This window comes from Rhamphochromis longiceps, linkage group LG8 (assembly GCF_057381845.1).
Source record: "Rhamphochromis longiceps isolate RC_006_pf linkage group LG8, R_longiceps_female_GT1.1, whole genome shotgun sequence".
Lineage (NCBI taxonomy): Eukaryota > Metazoa > Chordata > Actinopteri > Cichliformes > Cichlidae > Rhamphochromis > Rhamphochromis longiceps.
The window spans coordinates 2998346-3016202 of NC_140564.1; the positions used below are offsets into that span (position 1 = coordinate 2998346).

At 42.2% G+C, this 17857-nt stretch overlaps 1 protein-coding gene across 1 annotated transcript in view; it reads left to right on the top strand.

The window, feature by feature from the left end:
* Positions 1 to 16445, top strand: part of LOC146662894 (receptor expression-enhancing protein 3-like) — a 34467-nt gene extending 18022 nt beyond the window's left edge. Inside the window, exons 3-8 of the mRNA XM_085415466.1 lie at positions 643 to 719; positions 1443 to 1563; positions 1658 to 1771; positions 8237 to 8399; positions 14328 to 14461; positions 14588 to 16445. Coding sequence (XP_085271592.1) covers positions 643 to 719; positions 1443 to 1563; positions 1658 to 1771; positions 8237 to 8399; positions 14328 to 14461; positions 14588 to 14659 — 681 coding nt within the window. The 3' untranslated portion in view covers positions 14660 to 16445. The remainder of the gene's footprint in view (positions 1 to 642; positions 720 to 1442; positions 1564 to 1657; positions 1772 to 8236; positions 8400 to 14327; positions 14462 to 14587) is intronic.
* Positions 16446 to 17857: the final 1412 nt, after the last annotated feature.

The following is a 17857-nucleotide window of genomic DNA, read 5'->3' on the forward strand; positions in this document are numbered from 1 at the left end:
TCCTATTTTATTAATGACACGTTTAATTATATAATTGCTTAATTATTTACACATTTAATTATTTATTCCGGTTTTTAATGACGTATTTATGTCATTCATTTTGGCAGTCCTGGCCCTGTGGCTGTTCATGAATGAATTTCAGCCCATCAAAGTCAGGGGCGGGGTTAGTGCTGAAGTCACACCCATTGCTTTGGGCTGCTGCGAGGCTGTATTATAAACTGTGATATGAGTCTGTAGGTGCTTGTATCCTTCTTGCCTTCAGTCGTATTAGTTTCCTTCTGGAAGTGTGTGATGTGTTTCATAGTTTCTAACAGTGAAACGTAACGTGACATAAAAAAGCACGCCCCACACAATCAGATGTTAATCTGATTTTATTTTTATTTTAGTAAATCTCAAAAATCCTAACAGACAGAGGTGCTTAGATTACAGTTGAATTAAAACAAACGGATGATGTCATCATTTCTTCATGATCAGCATGCTGGTTCAGACGCTGCTGCTCTCGGTGGACATGCTCCCTCTCTGTCCTCCTCGTATAACAAAGATTTTTAATGTTAGTGTTAATATTAGTAATGTTAAGAGGTGATGCATGGTTTAATGCTCAGCCAGCCTTTTAAACGATGATTCATGTCTCTCTGCCTGTAGGTGCGATGGATGATGTACTGGATTGTATTTGCCCTCTACACTGTCGTGGAGACGATCACTGACCTAACACTGGCATGGTGAGTTTGCCATGAATGTTAAACACAAACGCAGTGAATCAAACATTATGTAAACCTCGTGAACTCACATGTCGTACAGATACATCTACACTGACTGTGTGAGTGGAAGAAGTTGTTTTCCTCGCTACCCTGAATAATAATGATAGAAATGTACTCTTTCCTAGTGTAACTAAAATAAACTTGTGGTAATGTGGATGTGCACTGTGTAGGAACAGAGTCACATTTGCAGGAACTTCAGGTCGAGTTTCAGTGATTTTATGAATCTCTCATGTGGCAACATTTAGCTCGAAGGAACAATGTAACGATTTTGAGGAATTGATGGAGAACGATGTTTTTTTTTTTTACAGATGTTATATGCAGTTAAACTTTAAAACGCTGACATTTCTAAAACCAATGAGAAGTTTTTGAATATTTATTATTACTCATTAATAAGAGAAAATAATTTCTTACCCGGTTACTCGATTAATCGATAGAATATTCGATAGATTAGTCCATTAATAAAATAATCGATACCTGCAGCCCTACAGCTGATGTTTTATCACAGAAAGTGCTGGAACATGTCGGTGCAGTCCAAAAAACCATAATAAACCTTCAGAGCTGTGTGCAACAAAAACTTGACAACAGGAGTGGGAGTGGGTGCATATCTCTTAACCTGTTTTTCTGCAGTGGAAAGCATCATTATGTACCATGGGTTAAACTTACCGTGCGTGTCTCCATATCCAGGTTTCCTCTCTACTACGAGCTAAAGATAGCTTTTGTGGTCTGGCTGCTGTCCCCTTACACCAGAGGAGCAAGTCTTATTTACAGGAAGTGTCTGCATCCTTTGCTGTCCTCCAGAGAAAGGGTACATTCATCCGTACATCCACGTGTAATGCAGGTCACACTGCTTTGTGCCCAGTTCAACTGTGTTCTAAAATGTAATTGTTGTCTTCCTTTAGGAAATAGATGAGTACATTGTGCAGGCCAAAGAGAGAAGCTATGAGACCATGGTGAACTTTGGCAAGCAGGGCCTGAGCATTGCAGCCACCGCTGCGGTCACTGCAGCCGTCAAGGCAAGTTATTCTTTTTTTAATTTTTCACGTGAGTGCACTACAGTTTTATGTTAGATAGCATGGCTAAGTCAGTTTTCATCTTCTTTCTCACTACGTTGCTACAGAGTAGGGCTGTGCGATATGACCAAAATCTCATATCCTGATATAAAACATCTATCGTCCGATAACGATATAAATCACAAAAATGTAACATTTTCTGTAAAGTCTGTGAATCTCGGGCAGCTCGACTTGTGTGAAGTGTTTCCTGCTGGGCGTCGTGTAGCTGGAGCAGAGTGTTTTAACCGATGCATGAAACGATACATTTTTAGACTTAAGTTGTAACGGCGCCGTTTTCTTTGAGTATTTATTACACGGCGTGCTGCGGGGAAAAGCCTGTTCTAACGTTTGAGTCTAAGCTTTATTTTTTAGCACCTGGCGTCTTTTTTACTTCTCATCCGTAAATAATCTGCTCTTTCATGTGATTCAGTTTATTTTGAAAGGTCTCTACAGGATCTTGAGCTTTATTGTGAAAGGTTTAAGTGGAACATAAACAAACGGACACACGATGGTGTTACCGTCGTTGTTGCTAACGACAACGCATAAAAACAGGCGCTTGTCCGTCTGTAGTGTGGTTATATTAAATATTAGAGAGAGAACTTTAAGAAATGAACATAGCCTCTACAGTGACATCAGAACCATGAACAAATATGGCTGTAAACAGTTTATTTTGCGACACTATGAAACAAACGATAGCATAAAATGAAACGATAGATGTTTTTATATCGTCATCCGATATATATCGTTATATCGAACAGCCCTACTACAGAGGAATAAAATACCAGTCTGTGGCTTCAGCTCTCTTTGCTTGCAACAGCTTCCTTTGTCTGTGTTCTACAGTAGCGCCTGTGGGCACTGAATGTCCTTATTTAGCGTGCTAAATCAGACGTAAGAGCATACAGACCAGGGGTCGGCAACCTGCGGCTCTTTAGTCCTTACAGTGCGGCTCCGCGTGGTTTGGGAAAATAAATTAGAAGTGTTTAGATGAAGTGTATTTTATTTATATTAGTTCTTTTTTAACTTGTAGTTCTAAATTGGAAGATTATTGTGATATTGAAATATAAAAATAAAATTCTATTATTTTTTTCATCGCTCAAAATAAGCGTCACACTCGTGGAAGCTGAAACGGCGTGCATTTATCGAGACTTTCAGCCCCACGTAGGCCAGTTATGGACCTTCGGATCCACATTATGTCAGCAGCTCCACCGTGAACTATGTTAAAACAAACACGCTCACGCCCCACAGACGACAGCTTACAGTCCTGTAGAGATAAAGTGACTTCGTACAGCCCCGACCTGCAGACGCTGTGCGCAGAGGTTCAGGAGCAGAAGTCCCGTTGTAAACATATCACAGCAGACCCGACGATGTTTGCATGAACATGCTTTACAGCTTCTCTTTAATGACCACTTTACACACACGCTTGCTGTACACACACAGCCGGCTGTAGCTTTGCAGCTCACAGCCCCACACATACCACCAGACGTTAAGGCGGCGAGGCCTGATTGCGGGTGCAGCTCAGGTGCGTCCGCCTCCCCTGCAGCGGCGCTGCAGACCACGCCCCGCCACACACATTAACCAGGTAAAATACATATTTAGGCAGAATTTTGCAAATATATATTTTTCATTTTTTAGCAGCATAGTGCTTATTTCCCCAGTTATTTATTAAAAGTCAGGTCAAGGCTCCAAAAGCACAAAGGCGATATGAGGGGGGCGGCTCACAGCAGTTTTTGTTTGCTGGATTATTTTAGTTCAGCTTTTGTTGTATTTCTTTAAGAGTTCAAAATGTGTTCATTACATGAATAAAATGTAGTTTTCTCTGTAGCACTTCATGGATGTCATAAGCAACATGCCTTAGTTGTTCACACAAAGCATAAAGGTAAAAAACAATATACACAGTGTTATCTTCATTTTAGATGTCAGCAAGTATTTTCTTTTTCGTGGAAACCGGCTCCAAATGGCTCTTTGGGTGTTGAGGTTGCTGACCCCGATATAGACAGTCACTGTGGCATTGGTGCATGACTGAGTGCATAGGAGATGAATCGATAGCCTGTACGAGATCTTCACTTGACGATGTGTCTGATAGCCTTTGCACATGCTCACACATCCTCTGTGCATGTCTGTGCCTCAGATGGTCTTCCTGCAGAGCCAGTATAAATAAATGACATTTGAACTGGTTTCTTCAGCATTTCTTGAATACCTGAGTGATTCAGATACGCCCAGTTGATCTCACGCTTCACAGCACCTGAGCAGTGGGGATGCACTACAAAGAAAAAGCGAATGGTGTCAGGTTAGATCCACAGTAGTACAGCAGTATTTAACTGTGAGACACTACAAAACAGTGAACCCCTGTAACAAATTAATAACTGCTCACATTATTATTATTATGATGCTGATGATGATCAAGGATTAGTCTGGTATTAAGTAATTTTATTTGTTTATGGGAGCAGCTGAAAGCAGCTTTATTAAGCAAGACTGAACAATTGAAGCCCATGTTCAGAAATGGAGGAATAATGACTAACTAGTACATTATTAATGATTAATAGTATGTAGTTATTATAATATCGAACTATAATACAATTCTATTGTGTGTTTGTGTGTGTAAATAAATAAAGACTCAGAATTAATCTGAATTGATTGGACCGCTCAGCCAGGATTTAGCAGGTGCAAAGTTCAAGTATCAGAAAATGTTAACATTATGTTAGGATGGTCTCTGTTAGTGTTACTATAAGATGACATTAGCTATGTTACCTTAGCCTAAGCATTTATCCAGTGCTTGCTAACACTTTAGCCTGTGGAGTGGTGTCGGCCGTGTCAAACTAAACAACTTGAATGTTGTTAATGAGTTCAAACTGAAGGAAGTTGAGTTCTTGAGTGGTATTTCCACGACTGCATTGAACAAGGTTCTGCTGACCGTGCTACCCATCGACTCTGAATGGAGTTTTTAACAGGCCATACTTCATTTAAGCGTAACTGAAGTTCTTCAGTGGGATTAGTTTGTGGCTGACTTCAGCTGAGTAACAGTGTTATGTTCTGTTTTAGAGAAAGAGCACCTGCTTTTTCACATAATGAACGAGGTCAGGTGTGCATATTCTAACACAAAGAGGCAGCACTCAGCAGGATCAACGACAGGTCTGGTTGTTTTTGTGTCCTTGCTGTGTCAGTGCAGCCTCCTGTCTCCACTTACCTGAAACACCCTGTTAATCAAAGCGATGCCTCTGTCACTGCCCTGCATCTCACTTCTCTCTCGCTGCCTCACTTTGAGTCTCCTATGGTTCCTCCTTGACATGAAGATCTTCTTACATATTTCATCTTTGTGTTCCCCGTTTGTCTTTACAGTCTCTCTTCTTTTCTCCGCATGCATGTTTTGTCATCACAGGGTTAGTAGCAGTTTTTCATTTCTTTAAAATAGGCTTGCATCTTACTAGGAATTTGATTGACCTTGGCTTTTACAGTAAAACCATCTGAAATGCACATAAAATCAATCTGTCTGAAATGTTTTAGCTGAGCCTAGAGCTGTGGTTAGACATGCAAACCTGGCACCTACACCACATGTACCTGCTGTCACAGACTGAGAAGAAAAGACATTTCAGAGCTTTTCCTCCGTCCAGTTTACAGTTCAAAGCTGCTTCTTTGTCCATCTCACAGCATGGGACCAAGATTCAATAAATGAAGTCATAGCAAACAAAGTAAAATCTAAAATGTGTTGTAATGTGGAAGCTTGCAGTCCTGGCTGGTTTGGTAACCAACCAGTTTACCAAATGAGTATTACAGCTCGCAGTGCTCCTTTTGTGAGATGTGTCTGTATCCACACTGATAATTGATAAAAACATTTGCATTGCTCTTGGTAACTACGGGACTGAAGAACTTATTGCTAATAAGATCACATAAACATAGTTTAGCTTTGAACAGGTAATGAAGGTCACATCACAGCAGATTAGATCCGAGTACTTTCTAACCATCATCTAGGCAACTCTTGGTTAACAATTTGCTAGTTTTAAGCAGATGCAAACAATATAAACAGGGACTATTTTGATGTTCCTGTCACTGCTATCAGGATGGTGCAGACACGCAGTAAACATGCATTTAAGTTGAAAACACTGTAGTATGAAAATGTAGCATCATTGACCCGAAATGTAAGCAGAATAATTGCTTCACTGTATTATTGTTAACTCGGAGTGCCCCAGAGAAACCCAACCACTGTCCAGATTAAAGGGTCCTCCTCTGTGGTTGTGTTTTTAAGAATTTGCTGATTGCAAGTGTAACAAACTCGACTAAATATGAGTTGATATTGTGTGTTTGTTGGTCATCAGCATGCAGGGTTGTGAATGTTTTGGATCCTGGGGGAACACTGCAGATCTCAGCTGGACGTTTGCTTTTGAGATGATGTTTTCTGCATCTGCACCAACTTGCCTCCTGTCTTCCCTCTGACGTTTGTTTCTTTTCTGTCTGCACTAACATCCTTGTGTCTTCAGGGTTTCGGTGGTTCAGCAGGCTGCTCTGGGAGGTAAAAACCAGTCAGTGTAAGCAGCATGGACAGAATGTTCTGTTTCGTACAGCTCAGCATCCACCCTTTGATTATCGTCTGTGTCCAGACCTGCTGCTTGAGAACATCAGTTTTAATTTGATTCTTCTTTTTGGTTTTGGTTTTGACATGGACTTGGTGGTGTTGCAGATACATGTCACTCATTATTTACGACACGGTTTGTTTTTCATTGTATGTCCCTTAATGTGTTTGACATTAATTTCATTGTTACAGCAGCATGCCGGGGCTTTATGTTTACAAACAACAAACAAAAAGAAATTAAGAATTATGTATCAAAACCTTCTAAATCACAAAGCTCTAAGAATAATAATAAATGAGCTTACATTGGTGCTACAGGGTGAAAATGTCCCTGTGAATGTCTGACTTCATCATTTTGTTCGTATTAGCGTTTACCTGTAATAGCCCAAATATACTGCTGTACATTACAACAATACCCCCCCCCCCCCTGCTGTTCATGTTCTTTGTGAAGTGTTTCCGTGGTAACATCTTCATCATCATTCAGTAGCATCCCTGATCTGAATGTATTCTGTACCTCGTTATTCACAGTTAGCGTATTCTTGTCATCATCAATTATTCGTTATATGTTTAATTGATTTAAGCTTTAATTCCCAGATCTGAAGCAGACGGTATCATTTAATCAATTCCATTAGGTATCATTTACACTAGTGGGTCTAGTTACAGTGGAAATGCAGCTTCAGAGTGCTGAAGCCTGTTGCTGTTGAAGCTGTGGTGCTGTGACTGTGGCTTTGGGCCTTGTTAATGACTCTGCACCCTCTCTGAGAGTCCAGTGTGGATGAGAGGCATCACGAAGGCAAACGAAGCCTGTTTCAGGCTTTATTTGTTCCTGAGGCTTGAAAAACAAGTGAACTAATCCTTTAATGCAGAAGGTTCCTTTCATGATGTCTCCCAGTATTTCATGTTTCTAAAAATACAGCAATGATGAAGGACAAACACAGATCGGCAGCACAACAAGAAATGAGTGTTGTGGAAAAACATGTAATGCTTCTTAAACTTTTTAATGTAAAAATGTTGTCACAGCAAAGTCATTTAAACGACATGTTTGCATTTCTGTGCTCCACCGTCGGTTTGTCTCACAGGTCTTTAAAGCTGCATGAAGCCCTGTACAGTAACAGCGCAGCAGTGCGGACTGAAGTTTAGTTTTCTCTAATGTAAATATTCTCTTCTTCATGTAAGATACTGATAGTCCAACATATGAACGATCTCCTCCACCTCCATACTTCAGTAAACTTGGATCTATTTCCAGAAGTGAAGGGTTGCTCAACAGCAGCTCACAGTGCTGTAGTTTGCAGTGTCTGTTTTTACTGTCAGATTTCTGCCGTTCCAATAATATCTGTCCTGTATTAATATATCATAGTGTTCCCAGTGAACTAGTAAAATCTGAACAGCTCAGTGTTGATATTAATCAGTCACAGCTACACGATGACATTCTGGATACAATGATGCATAAATATGTGGAATTATAATGCATCAAATTTGAATTGTAGCTGTTTAGATGTGACGTGTGTCTAAGGTACAGATAAGCAAAGAAATATTTCCAATTATACAAAATAGTTATTATGAGGATTTTGATTGGTGAGTAATGAACTCTAGATATCTGACACTAGTTGCAAGCACACAAATACGTCTGCTTTTAATTTAGACAAATTAAAGTCTACAGTGTCTGTTATAACAACTGATGGGATCAGGAACCTGTATGACTGTAGCCATTCACGTGAAAGATGACTGCCACACCTGGAAACAAAAGCATCACCACATGATTCAGATTATTGATAAACTACAGGCTCTTTCTGTGATTGTAACACATCAGCACTGCTGATCTCTGAGATGTTTTTGTGGTGTAATGCTGAGTGTTGTGTGTGCTGCAGGGTCAGGGGGCCATTACTGAGAAGCTGCGCAGCCTGAGTATGCATGACCTCACACAGATAGACCAGCAGGACGACAGAGGAAACCAGCTGTACCAGTACAGCTCCCATTCTTCCAACCCTGCTGTCAGGAGGTCTCGCAGCAGTGACGCTCCGGATGGAGATGGTACACACACACTCACACACACTCGTGCGCTTCTCTCATAAACGTAACACAACTTCTCAATCACAACAATTCATGGTAAAGGAAACAGAAAGAGTAGAGCAGCTGCTGCTCCACATCGAAAGGAGCCAGCTGAGGTGGTTCGGGCATCTGACAAGGATGCCCCCTGGGCGCCTCCTGGGCGAGGTGTTCCAGGCATGTCCCACCGGGAGGAGGCCCCGGGGCAGACCCAGGACACGCTGGAGAGATTATATCTCTCGGCTGGCCTGGGAACGCCTTGGTGTTCCCCCGGATAAGCTGGAGGAGGTGGCTGGGGAGAGGGAGGTCTGGGCCTCTTTGCTTAGGCTGCTGCCCCCGCGACCCGGCCTCGGATAAAGCGGATGAAGATGGATGGATGGAAACAGAAAGAGAAAACAGTTCGTAAACAGAAACCTAAAAGAATAAAATCTGTGATTAGAGGTTTGACTAGAACCCTGACAGCTGATTGATAACATGTTTGATATGGTAGCTTTTTCTAAACAATGCTAAGATGAGATTTCCAGCCAAAGGTCAGTCCTTCGTGGTGGATGAAGGTGGCGTCGTTCTGTCTGTCACTGGTTCTCGCCACAGTCTCCATGACAACTACAAAACGTCTCGTATCTGAGGAAGCCTGCTGGGGTTTGGAGCTTTGCAGTGAGCCGGTGACTGGACCTTTATGTTCCCCCTGAAAAGTGTCTCCCTGCTGTGCACAGTTCAAAACCAACCAGGACCCTGAAGAGCCTGAGCTCAGCGTTTAGACTGTTGTGTGAGCAACGATGTGCGCAGTGAGCACATGTGCTCAACACTCAGTCATGTAAGCACATGCAAACCTCACACATGCCATGAAGGGATGAATCCCAAACATGACTCCTGGAAAGATATCAGTGAAACTCTTTCCAGTGATATTACGTTTTTATTTTATTATGAGTTTGGCAAAAAACGCCAAAGCAGTAATCCATGAAGACTGACGCTGGTGATGAATGAGAGAACATTATTTTATTACAATGTTGACTAATAATAATTAAGAATAATGACAACCATCATAAATAATGATGATGATGATGGTCAGAAGAGAACAATAAGGCACACATGAGCAGGACTTTGTTAGACAGCTACATTGTTACCTTTGCACTTCTCTGTGTGTGTTTGTCCTCAGCGTGATGACAACTGCAGGCTGGTTGGATTTCAATGAAAACACTGAGTGTGAGATGACTTCCCAGCAGACACAGGGGATGAGATAAGGCTGTGTGGGATGCCAGTGGAATGTCAAACACACTCTCCTGCTCGCGCTCTCTCACACACACACACACACACACACACACACACACACACACACACACACACACAGCAAGTAGGTGAGGTGTGGAAAGAGACAGAACGGGGGGTGAGATGAAGGAGGCGAGGACAAAGATGAATGGAGATGTAGAGACGGATGGGTGGATGTAAGGGAGAAAGGCTGCTACACAGCATCAGGATACTGAGAGAGAGACTGTATTATGTATTCAGCTCAGACGACGAGGAGGAGCTACAGAGAGATGAAGACGGAGATGTTTATGCCTAACAACTCTCTTTTGTGTGTGCTCCTCGCTGCCTCTGAGGCTTCATATGTCTGTCATCCTTTTAACAGACTTAAAAATGACTGGTGATGATGCACATTAGGGCTGTTCGATATAACGGTGTATATCTGATGACGATATGAAAACGTCTATCGTTTAATATTACTATCGTTTGTTTTGTGGTGTCACAAAATAAACTGTTTATGGTTTATTTTCTCATGGTTTTGATGGTCGCTATAGTGACTGTATTAATTTCTTAAGGTTCTCTCTTTCGCTTATATTTAAAATAACCACACTACGGACAGATAAGCGACTGTTTTTACGCGTTGTCGTTAGCCACAGCAATGGTAAACCCTGCATTTGGCTCCGCTTGTTTATTTTCCACATAAACCTTTCACAATAAAGCTGAAGATCCTGTTGAGATTTTTCAAAATAAACTGAAGTGATGACAAACAGAAGGACCAGTGAAAACGAGGGGCTACCTCTGTAGCATGGACATGGTTTGGTTATGAAAAGTCTGACACGGACCAGAAAAGCGTACTGAGGTCCCCACCTCAGACTCAAACACGACAAACCTCTACCACCCACGCAAGGATCACGTGAAACAGTGTGGAGAGAGTTTACGGATGAGAAGCAACGAAGAGCCGTCAGGTGCTCAACATAAACCTTAGACTAAACGTTAGAGCAGGCCTTTCCCCGCAGCACGCCGTCTGATAAATGCTCACAAAGAAAATGACGGCCGTTATAAGTTATGTGTAAAAATATATAGTTTCATGCATCAGTCAAAACATTCAGCTCCAGGTACACGACGCCCGGCTGGAAATACTTCAGCTGCCCGAGATTCACAGAATTGAAAATGTTTTTGTGATTTCTATCGTTGTCGGGACGATAAATGTCTAATATCAGGATATGAGATTGTGGTCAAAGGGCACAGCCCTACTGCACATTCATTTTACTATTAACAGATCTGATGCTTAATAAATCCTGCATAGAACCTTTGTGTTGTTACGACCACGTGTGGATGAGACGCACGGAGTCGGGGATGTAGAGGTGAATGAGCTTGAATACCTTGAGCCATAGTTTTCACGTGATTCGAGAGCTGCGGTACTGCGGCCCTTTGCCTTCCAGCCATCCTTTGAATATCTTTGAGTTTACCTTAAGCAAAATACCAGACAGTTGCTGTGTGAGACGTACTAATCAGCCTTTACTTAAAGCTGCCACGAGAGCGTCGAGTACGGTACCAGCACGTGAACACACCTCCCCTAACCCTGCGTTATAGGCTCGCACCAATCCCTGCTTCTCCACAGCGACCCGGCTGTCAGTGGCGGCTCATGTAAACTATAGGAACAGTTTACCCGACATCGGGTGACAAACGAGAACACTACCAGAGCTGGTCCTGCACTGTCCAAGTCAACAAAACATAAGATTTGTGGTAGTTTGTTTAAACCAGCTATGTAACACTTAATTTTGCTTTAACGATGAATAATACCTGTTTTCACCTTCTTCACATTGACCCACCCAGATGGAAAATGCATGTAGCTGTCCATACTTTGAAAGCTTTCAGTCCTGTGTTAAGAGCCTACACAGTATAAAAGATGGGTGGAGCTTCTGTGGCATCACCCACTGGTTTCCATTGTTGGAAGGATGCAAAGATATGGACGGGGAGGGATGGTTTGTGACTGTAAACTGTACACAAACTGTGTATGACCCAAAATAGTGACTGAGACCATAAGAAGCCAGGTTTTTCTCACTGACGTCTTCATGACTGGAAGTCTTTGTGTAACCATCGTCTTTATGGAAGAATGCAGGTTACAGAAGTCACAGCCTCGGTTTGTACTGTCTGTGGTTCTTTGCCACAAAAACACAATAGAAATAACAACAAGGTCGACAAGAAGAATTGAGGATGACGTCATTGCTATGAAAATTGCTGTCAGTTAATTGAAGAGCAGGGAACATGTTCCACTGGACAGTCTACAGATCAGAGCACTGCTGAGGCATGGTGCACTGTTCTGGATCTGCACTGACCACAGGGTTAGGGTGTTTGATTCCCCAGCAGTCTACACCTATTGCAATCCTAAGGGAGGATTCAGGGTGACCTGGTCCAGCCCTAACTATATGCTTTAGCAAAAAGGAAAGTTTGAAGCTTTAAAAGTAGAGATAGTGTCTGTCTCCCGAATCCAAACTGGAAGCTGGTTCCTGAAAACTGAAGGCTCTGCAGGATGTTTCTGTGCGAGCGCCGGAGCCGTGCTGTGCAGTCGTGAGTGTCGTTCTCTGTCACAACACATGATGTGGTTTCTTCTTTCTGCTAGTAACTGATTGTGAGTGTGTTTGGTAACGATTCATTCATCCAGTCCAAATCAACTTTGTCGTCATACTAATATTCAAGTATAGTGCATACAGTTGATACAAGTAGGAGTGTGTATTGGCGAGAATCTGGCGATACAATATGTGTCACGATACAATATATTGGGATACTAAAAGCCAGATGATATTTGTGTTTGTGTTGATTGTATGAGAACTCACAGTAAACAGTCCAAAGTGTTAAATGAGCTGTTAACTAAAACAGAGGGATACGTTTCACTCTCCAAGTTCAAAATGAATGGAGAAATGTCTTATCAGAAGATAAACAAAAACCACTTTACTGATAGAAGTAAACAATGTAACACTGAGGTCTTACTTAGTGAGTACTATCATTTTAAAATACTAATCCAAAAACTGCTCTCTGCAGCATCAAAAAGAAGCACTTTTATGTGACCTTAACATAAACAACTATACATGAAAAATGAAATTGCTTGAAGAATTCATCCAAGTAAACAATATAAAGTGCTAATAAAAGAAGCCCTGCCATGTCCACCAGTGGAACACTTTTTGTGCAACCTGAAAAGGAGTTTGTTCGTCTGTGACTGAAGGTTCCACGGATCAGTATGTGATGAGCTGTGATCTCGAAGTCCAAGCAGCTGTCTGCTGAGCTGGGAGTCCAGGACTGTCGCTGTGACTTCTTGGTACAACTTTGGAGAGCGATGTCTGCGATATGTTGTCCGGAGAAACGGTGTAACGGGGCTCCAGCGTTGTAATCATATCACCGAATCCTTTATTCTCTACTGCGCTCAGACAGCGCAAATAGAAACAAGTACCGACTGCGCTGGTTTTGTTGCACGAGTCAGTTGCTGGTAGTTTTAAGGTTAGCATTTGATGCTACGTTGCTATGGTACTCGTAAATTTGTGTTACCTGAGTATTTGACTGTGGCGGTGCAGATTTTACGGACTTCGTAGCTCTTGTCAAAGTTTTACTGCCTTGTTTTGTCCTAAATCCAAAAGAAGTCCACACATCTGCTTTGAAAGCTGCTGTGTCCTCTCCTCTTCTGTCATCAGTGAGCTAGCACAGTTTGCCACACGTCCGCTGGTCCACTTCTTAGGTTTGGTAAAATAGACGCTTCTACGGCACATCCAGTGTTATCGCGAGACCTTGTTTTTCCATCATAGTGAAAGCGGTAAACACTAGCGGCCGGAGTTTGAATTGCTACACATAAAAGAAATACACAGTAAATGCAAGTAAATTCTCAATAAAAAAATCGATAACACTGCTTTTGAATATCGATTCAGTATCGTAACACGAAACATCGCAATATTCCAATGTATCGATATTTATCCCTGGATACAAGAGTGCGATAGTGTGAGGCAGTCCTGTCCATGATGTGATGTCCACGAGCTCGTAATGATAAGCTCAGTGCAGTGAAGCTGCAGATGTTATTAATAATGAGCTTGTGCTGTTGTGTGTTTATGACAGTGGAGCCAGAGAGAGGCGGCACTTCTGGTGTGTGCTGCCCTCTGCTGGGACACATGCGGCTCACAGTCATCGCTCACACTCTTCAGTGTTACAGTTTTCCTGTTGTTGGTCCTCACAGGACCTCACCAGTTTGTGATGGTTTTGTGTCTCGTTGTTGTTTTAGTATCGTTGTGTATTTAATTTGTGCTTCTGTTTCCTGTTTATATTACTGTACTGAATATTTCAGTTTGAGTGTGCTTATTGACTGTGGGCCCTTTTAATAGTAAGAACAGTATAAAAAGTCTTACGTTGAATTTGGTGATCATTGTTGAAACTCAGACGTGTTGGTCAGCACGGACGCCTCACAGCAGGAAGGTCCTGGGTTCAAATCCGGGCACTCCAGCTCCGCCCAGAGTCCCAAACATGCAACTCTGAGTCTGTCACAGCTGTGAATGTGAGCGTCTTAATCTCTGTGTGTTAGCACTGGGCACCTGTGCAGGGTGAACCTCTTAAGTGGAGGAGAACAGATGGATGCAAACATTGTGTGTCTTGGTGATTCCTGACGCGTCTGTATGTGTTTCTGTTCTCCAGAGTACTATTATGATCAGGAGGAAAGGACGGACGAAGAGGCCGAGCCAACCTTCTCTGAAGACGAGGCTGTGAGTCAGAAAGGACTGAGGCGATCGCAGAGCGTCAAACTGTCTCGATCCAGAGTTCGCAAAGACGTGAGTGTTCTGTTCCACTGAGTACGCACATTAGTGTGTCGATACATCCTTCTGCCACAGTCAGTAGTGCTGAATCTCTGGACTGCATGCACACTGATGAGTGTTTTTCTTAAACGTTGTCACCAGGCTCGTTACGGATCACTGAAGATTAAAGGCAAGAAGAGACCAGCGCTGAGCGCCGTTAACTACGGAGTCTGAAGACATTACTGCTGTCACATACATACACACAGCTGAGCAGGCTGCTGGTTGGTGGATGGTACTGTCAGCTTGTTTTTAGCTCTGACTTTTCACTCTGCTGAGCTCTTTGACAATCACCTTTCTGCTGACATATTTATTACACGCAGTGGCTCAAAGAGCGCTCGCTCTCAGCGAACACGGGCTGACTTTGTTGTGGGACGTGTGATTTGTTTCTTTCTTCGTTAGCATTGTAGACATGTTTCTATGTGTGTCTAGATTTTAGATGAGCTGTTGATTTGTTTGTAATTTTACAGGACACATGCCACCTAAGGCGTCCTCTGTGAGGAGTTCATAAAGTCATGCTTCACTAGTTTTCATGCTGTTGCATCACAGCATAACAGTAACCCCTCAACAGGCACAAGCTTTGGTTTCTCCACTATTGTCAACTTTTTGCATCAATGATTTTTCTTGTGCAAAAGACCAAAATCTCAAAGTTTGAGTGAACCTTCAACTATTGTGTGCTTGGCTGGAGTCACGTGACACTAATGGCTAACACTCATACTCTACATAGACATTTACATTGCTTTTAAAATAGCTTGTTAAAAATCTTAATTAAAGCTTTATCAGGCAGTTGTTGTAAGAGCAGCAGAAGAAGGGCGAATGTCTAATAACACGTCTGTCTTATTAGCAAACATGAGCGAGCTGCACATTCAGCTACACAACAACAACACAGTTGTGTTACTAAGTGCATTCAGGAGTAAATCATCCTGATTTGGATTGAACTTCATTCCAACTTTCAGCTCAGAGTGAAAAATCACTGTTCTCGTGGTGGAATATAAAATGTTGAACTTGCATTTAGAATAACCAAAGTTGTTTTTATTATATATGTTTTTATGATTTATTTAGCAGTTCAGCTTCAAACTCTATTCGAAAAGTTTGGCATTAGTTCTGCTTTTGCTGCCTTTTAGCTGTTTTACCTGCTCGTACCACTATTGTTGGAGTCTGGACTTGTGGCCTAATTGGTACCCACTTACAGTACCAGTGGAGAGCAATGTGAAAGCATGAACATTTGAGGAGAGCAGGCCTGACAGAGCTGATATTCAGACTCTTCTGTCGGGGGGAAACAACGTGAATAAGAGAGAGTGTCAGCACTTGTGCAGGCCTGCAGCTCCCACTCTTGATGATTATTTTCTGTTTTTTATTGGTGCACTTTGTACTGTGTCCCGATCACTCCCTGGTTGTAAATTTCAAGTCGTGTTTTGTGCTATTACTCAAGTTTTGCTTTCTGAATGGTGTTTTTTTTGTGAGGTGATCAAAAGGTGTTTTGTATGCAACCACATGTTTTGCACATATACCTCCTCTTATACTTTTTTATCTTTATGCTGTCCTTGCTTGTCATCTCAATTTTAATGTAACTAGCTGTGAGAGGATGCAGAGCACGAGGTGGCTGATGGATGCTGATAACAGCTGCTCGTAGCATTCGTTTCCTCGCACACTGCTGGTTGAGCGACGTTGTGATTTCTGCGTTTCTCTGGCAGAAACTATGTCGATGTGTCATCGTGCTCCTGGTTCAGCAGGTCGTCCTAAAGCAGAGGAATTTTCAGCCTGTTTTTATTTGCTTTGATGCAACAACAAGCCAAACGTATTCACATCAGCGGGTCCATGTAACCATTGTAACTGACTAATGATACCAAAGCTTTATGTATCCACACAAAGCACTGTGGCTGTATGACCTTTGTGGGGAAGATACCTGGTGTGTGGAGGTGTAATAAAAGAAAGTTTGTCTGACTGCAGTCAGGCCAACAGATCCTGTGGTCTGTCCATTATTATTCAGTTCTGAGAGTTTGCAGTGGATCTAATGTAGCGCCCATATTTCCTGTTAAAATCTTTGTGTGAGACTATGAAACAATACTGTACAGTGTTAATATTACAGAAGAACCGCAGGTGAAACAGACAATTCATTTTATTACAAAATTATACAAATGTATGAACTGTACTCCTGTGGTGTTGGGCGCTGTAACAGTACTCTGGCCCATGGTCATAATTCATATTTCAGTGTGTGGTGCCACTCGGGCTTTTTCAGGAGCAAAGTGTGGACAGATCATTTTTCATTTGCTACTATTACAGTTTTTCTCAGTTGCTTTGGTGCATTTCTCACAACAGAATTGATCTCTGCACCACTACTAAGGCTCTTCTCAAAACAATTAGTGCAAACTGCAAAACATGGTGGATAACTTGCAAAAGCGAGTCACTTCATCAAAACAAATATATCCATCCAAAGCAAGTACTTATATCAAAGTGTCAGGGCGTCACAATTACAAGTCACTACACCAGCACCTTTGCTCACAAAATCAAATGGTTTGAACATGTTCTCATTGTGACGGAGTTCTTTGTAGGTGCTTCCCAATGACATGTCAAGTCTGGACAGCATGCACGGCATGTTGAAAACCATAACTTGCAAAGGAAAATCAAGACACTTCCTCTGCACTCTTGATAATATTTAATTGAAACTGTTCACAGCTTTGTGCAACTGGGGAAATACAGCAAATCAAACATTTTACAGCAAACAAACTCAGACAGTAAACCTTACTGCAGTAGTCATGAAACAAAAACCTGAAAAACAGACACTGCTGCATATCAATCATTGATATCTAGACGCTCCCGTCTGTCTGCCCACATATTTGCATCAACATCGCAGCGAATGTCAGCTCTATCGATGCATCTATGAAAGCATCTTCTGGAGTGTCGAATCCACCCTCTGCAGGACTCTGCTGTGATGTCATCACAAGCTGCATCCATAGCTGCTAGCAGGGTCATTTGGGTACGTGGATGCCTGTCATATACCTTCCACCTCCAGAAAGAGAAAAACTCCTCAATTGGATTTAGGAATGGACTGTAAGGAGGAAGAAACTCCATAAGCATCCTGTCGTGTGCTGCAAACCACTGCCCGACTACAGCAGAGTGATGGAAGCTAACATTATCCCAAACCACTGCATACATTGTCCGATTGTCACCAGGATCATCCCTTTCATTTTGTGGGATTAGGGCCCGATAAAGAGCGTCCAGAAAAGCCAACAGGTGTTGTGTATTGTATGCACCAATGTGAGGAATATGGGTGTGAACGCCATTTTCTGAGATTGCTGCACACATTGTAATATTTCCTCCTCGTTGGCCTGGGACATCAATGGTGGCTCTTTCGTCCACGCCGTCTGCCTTTTG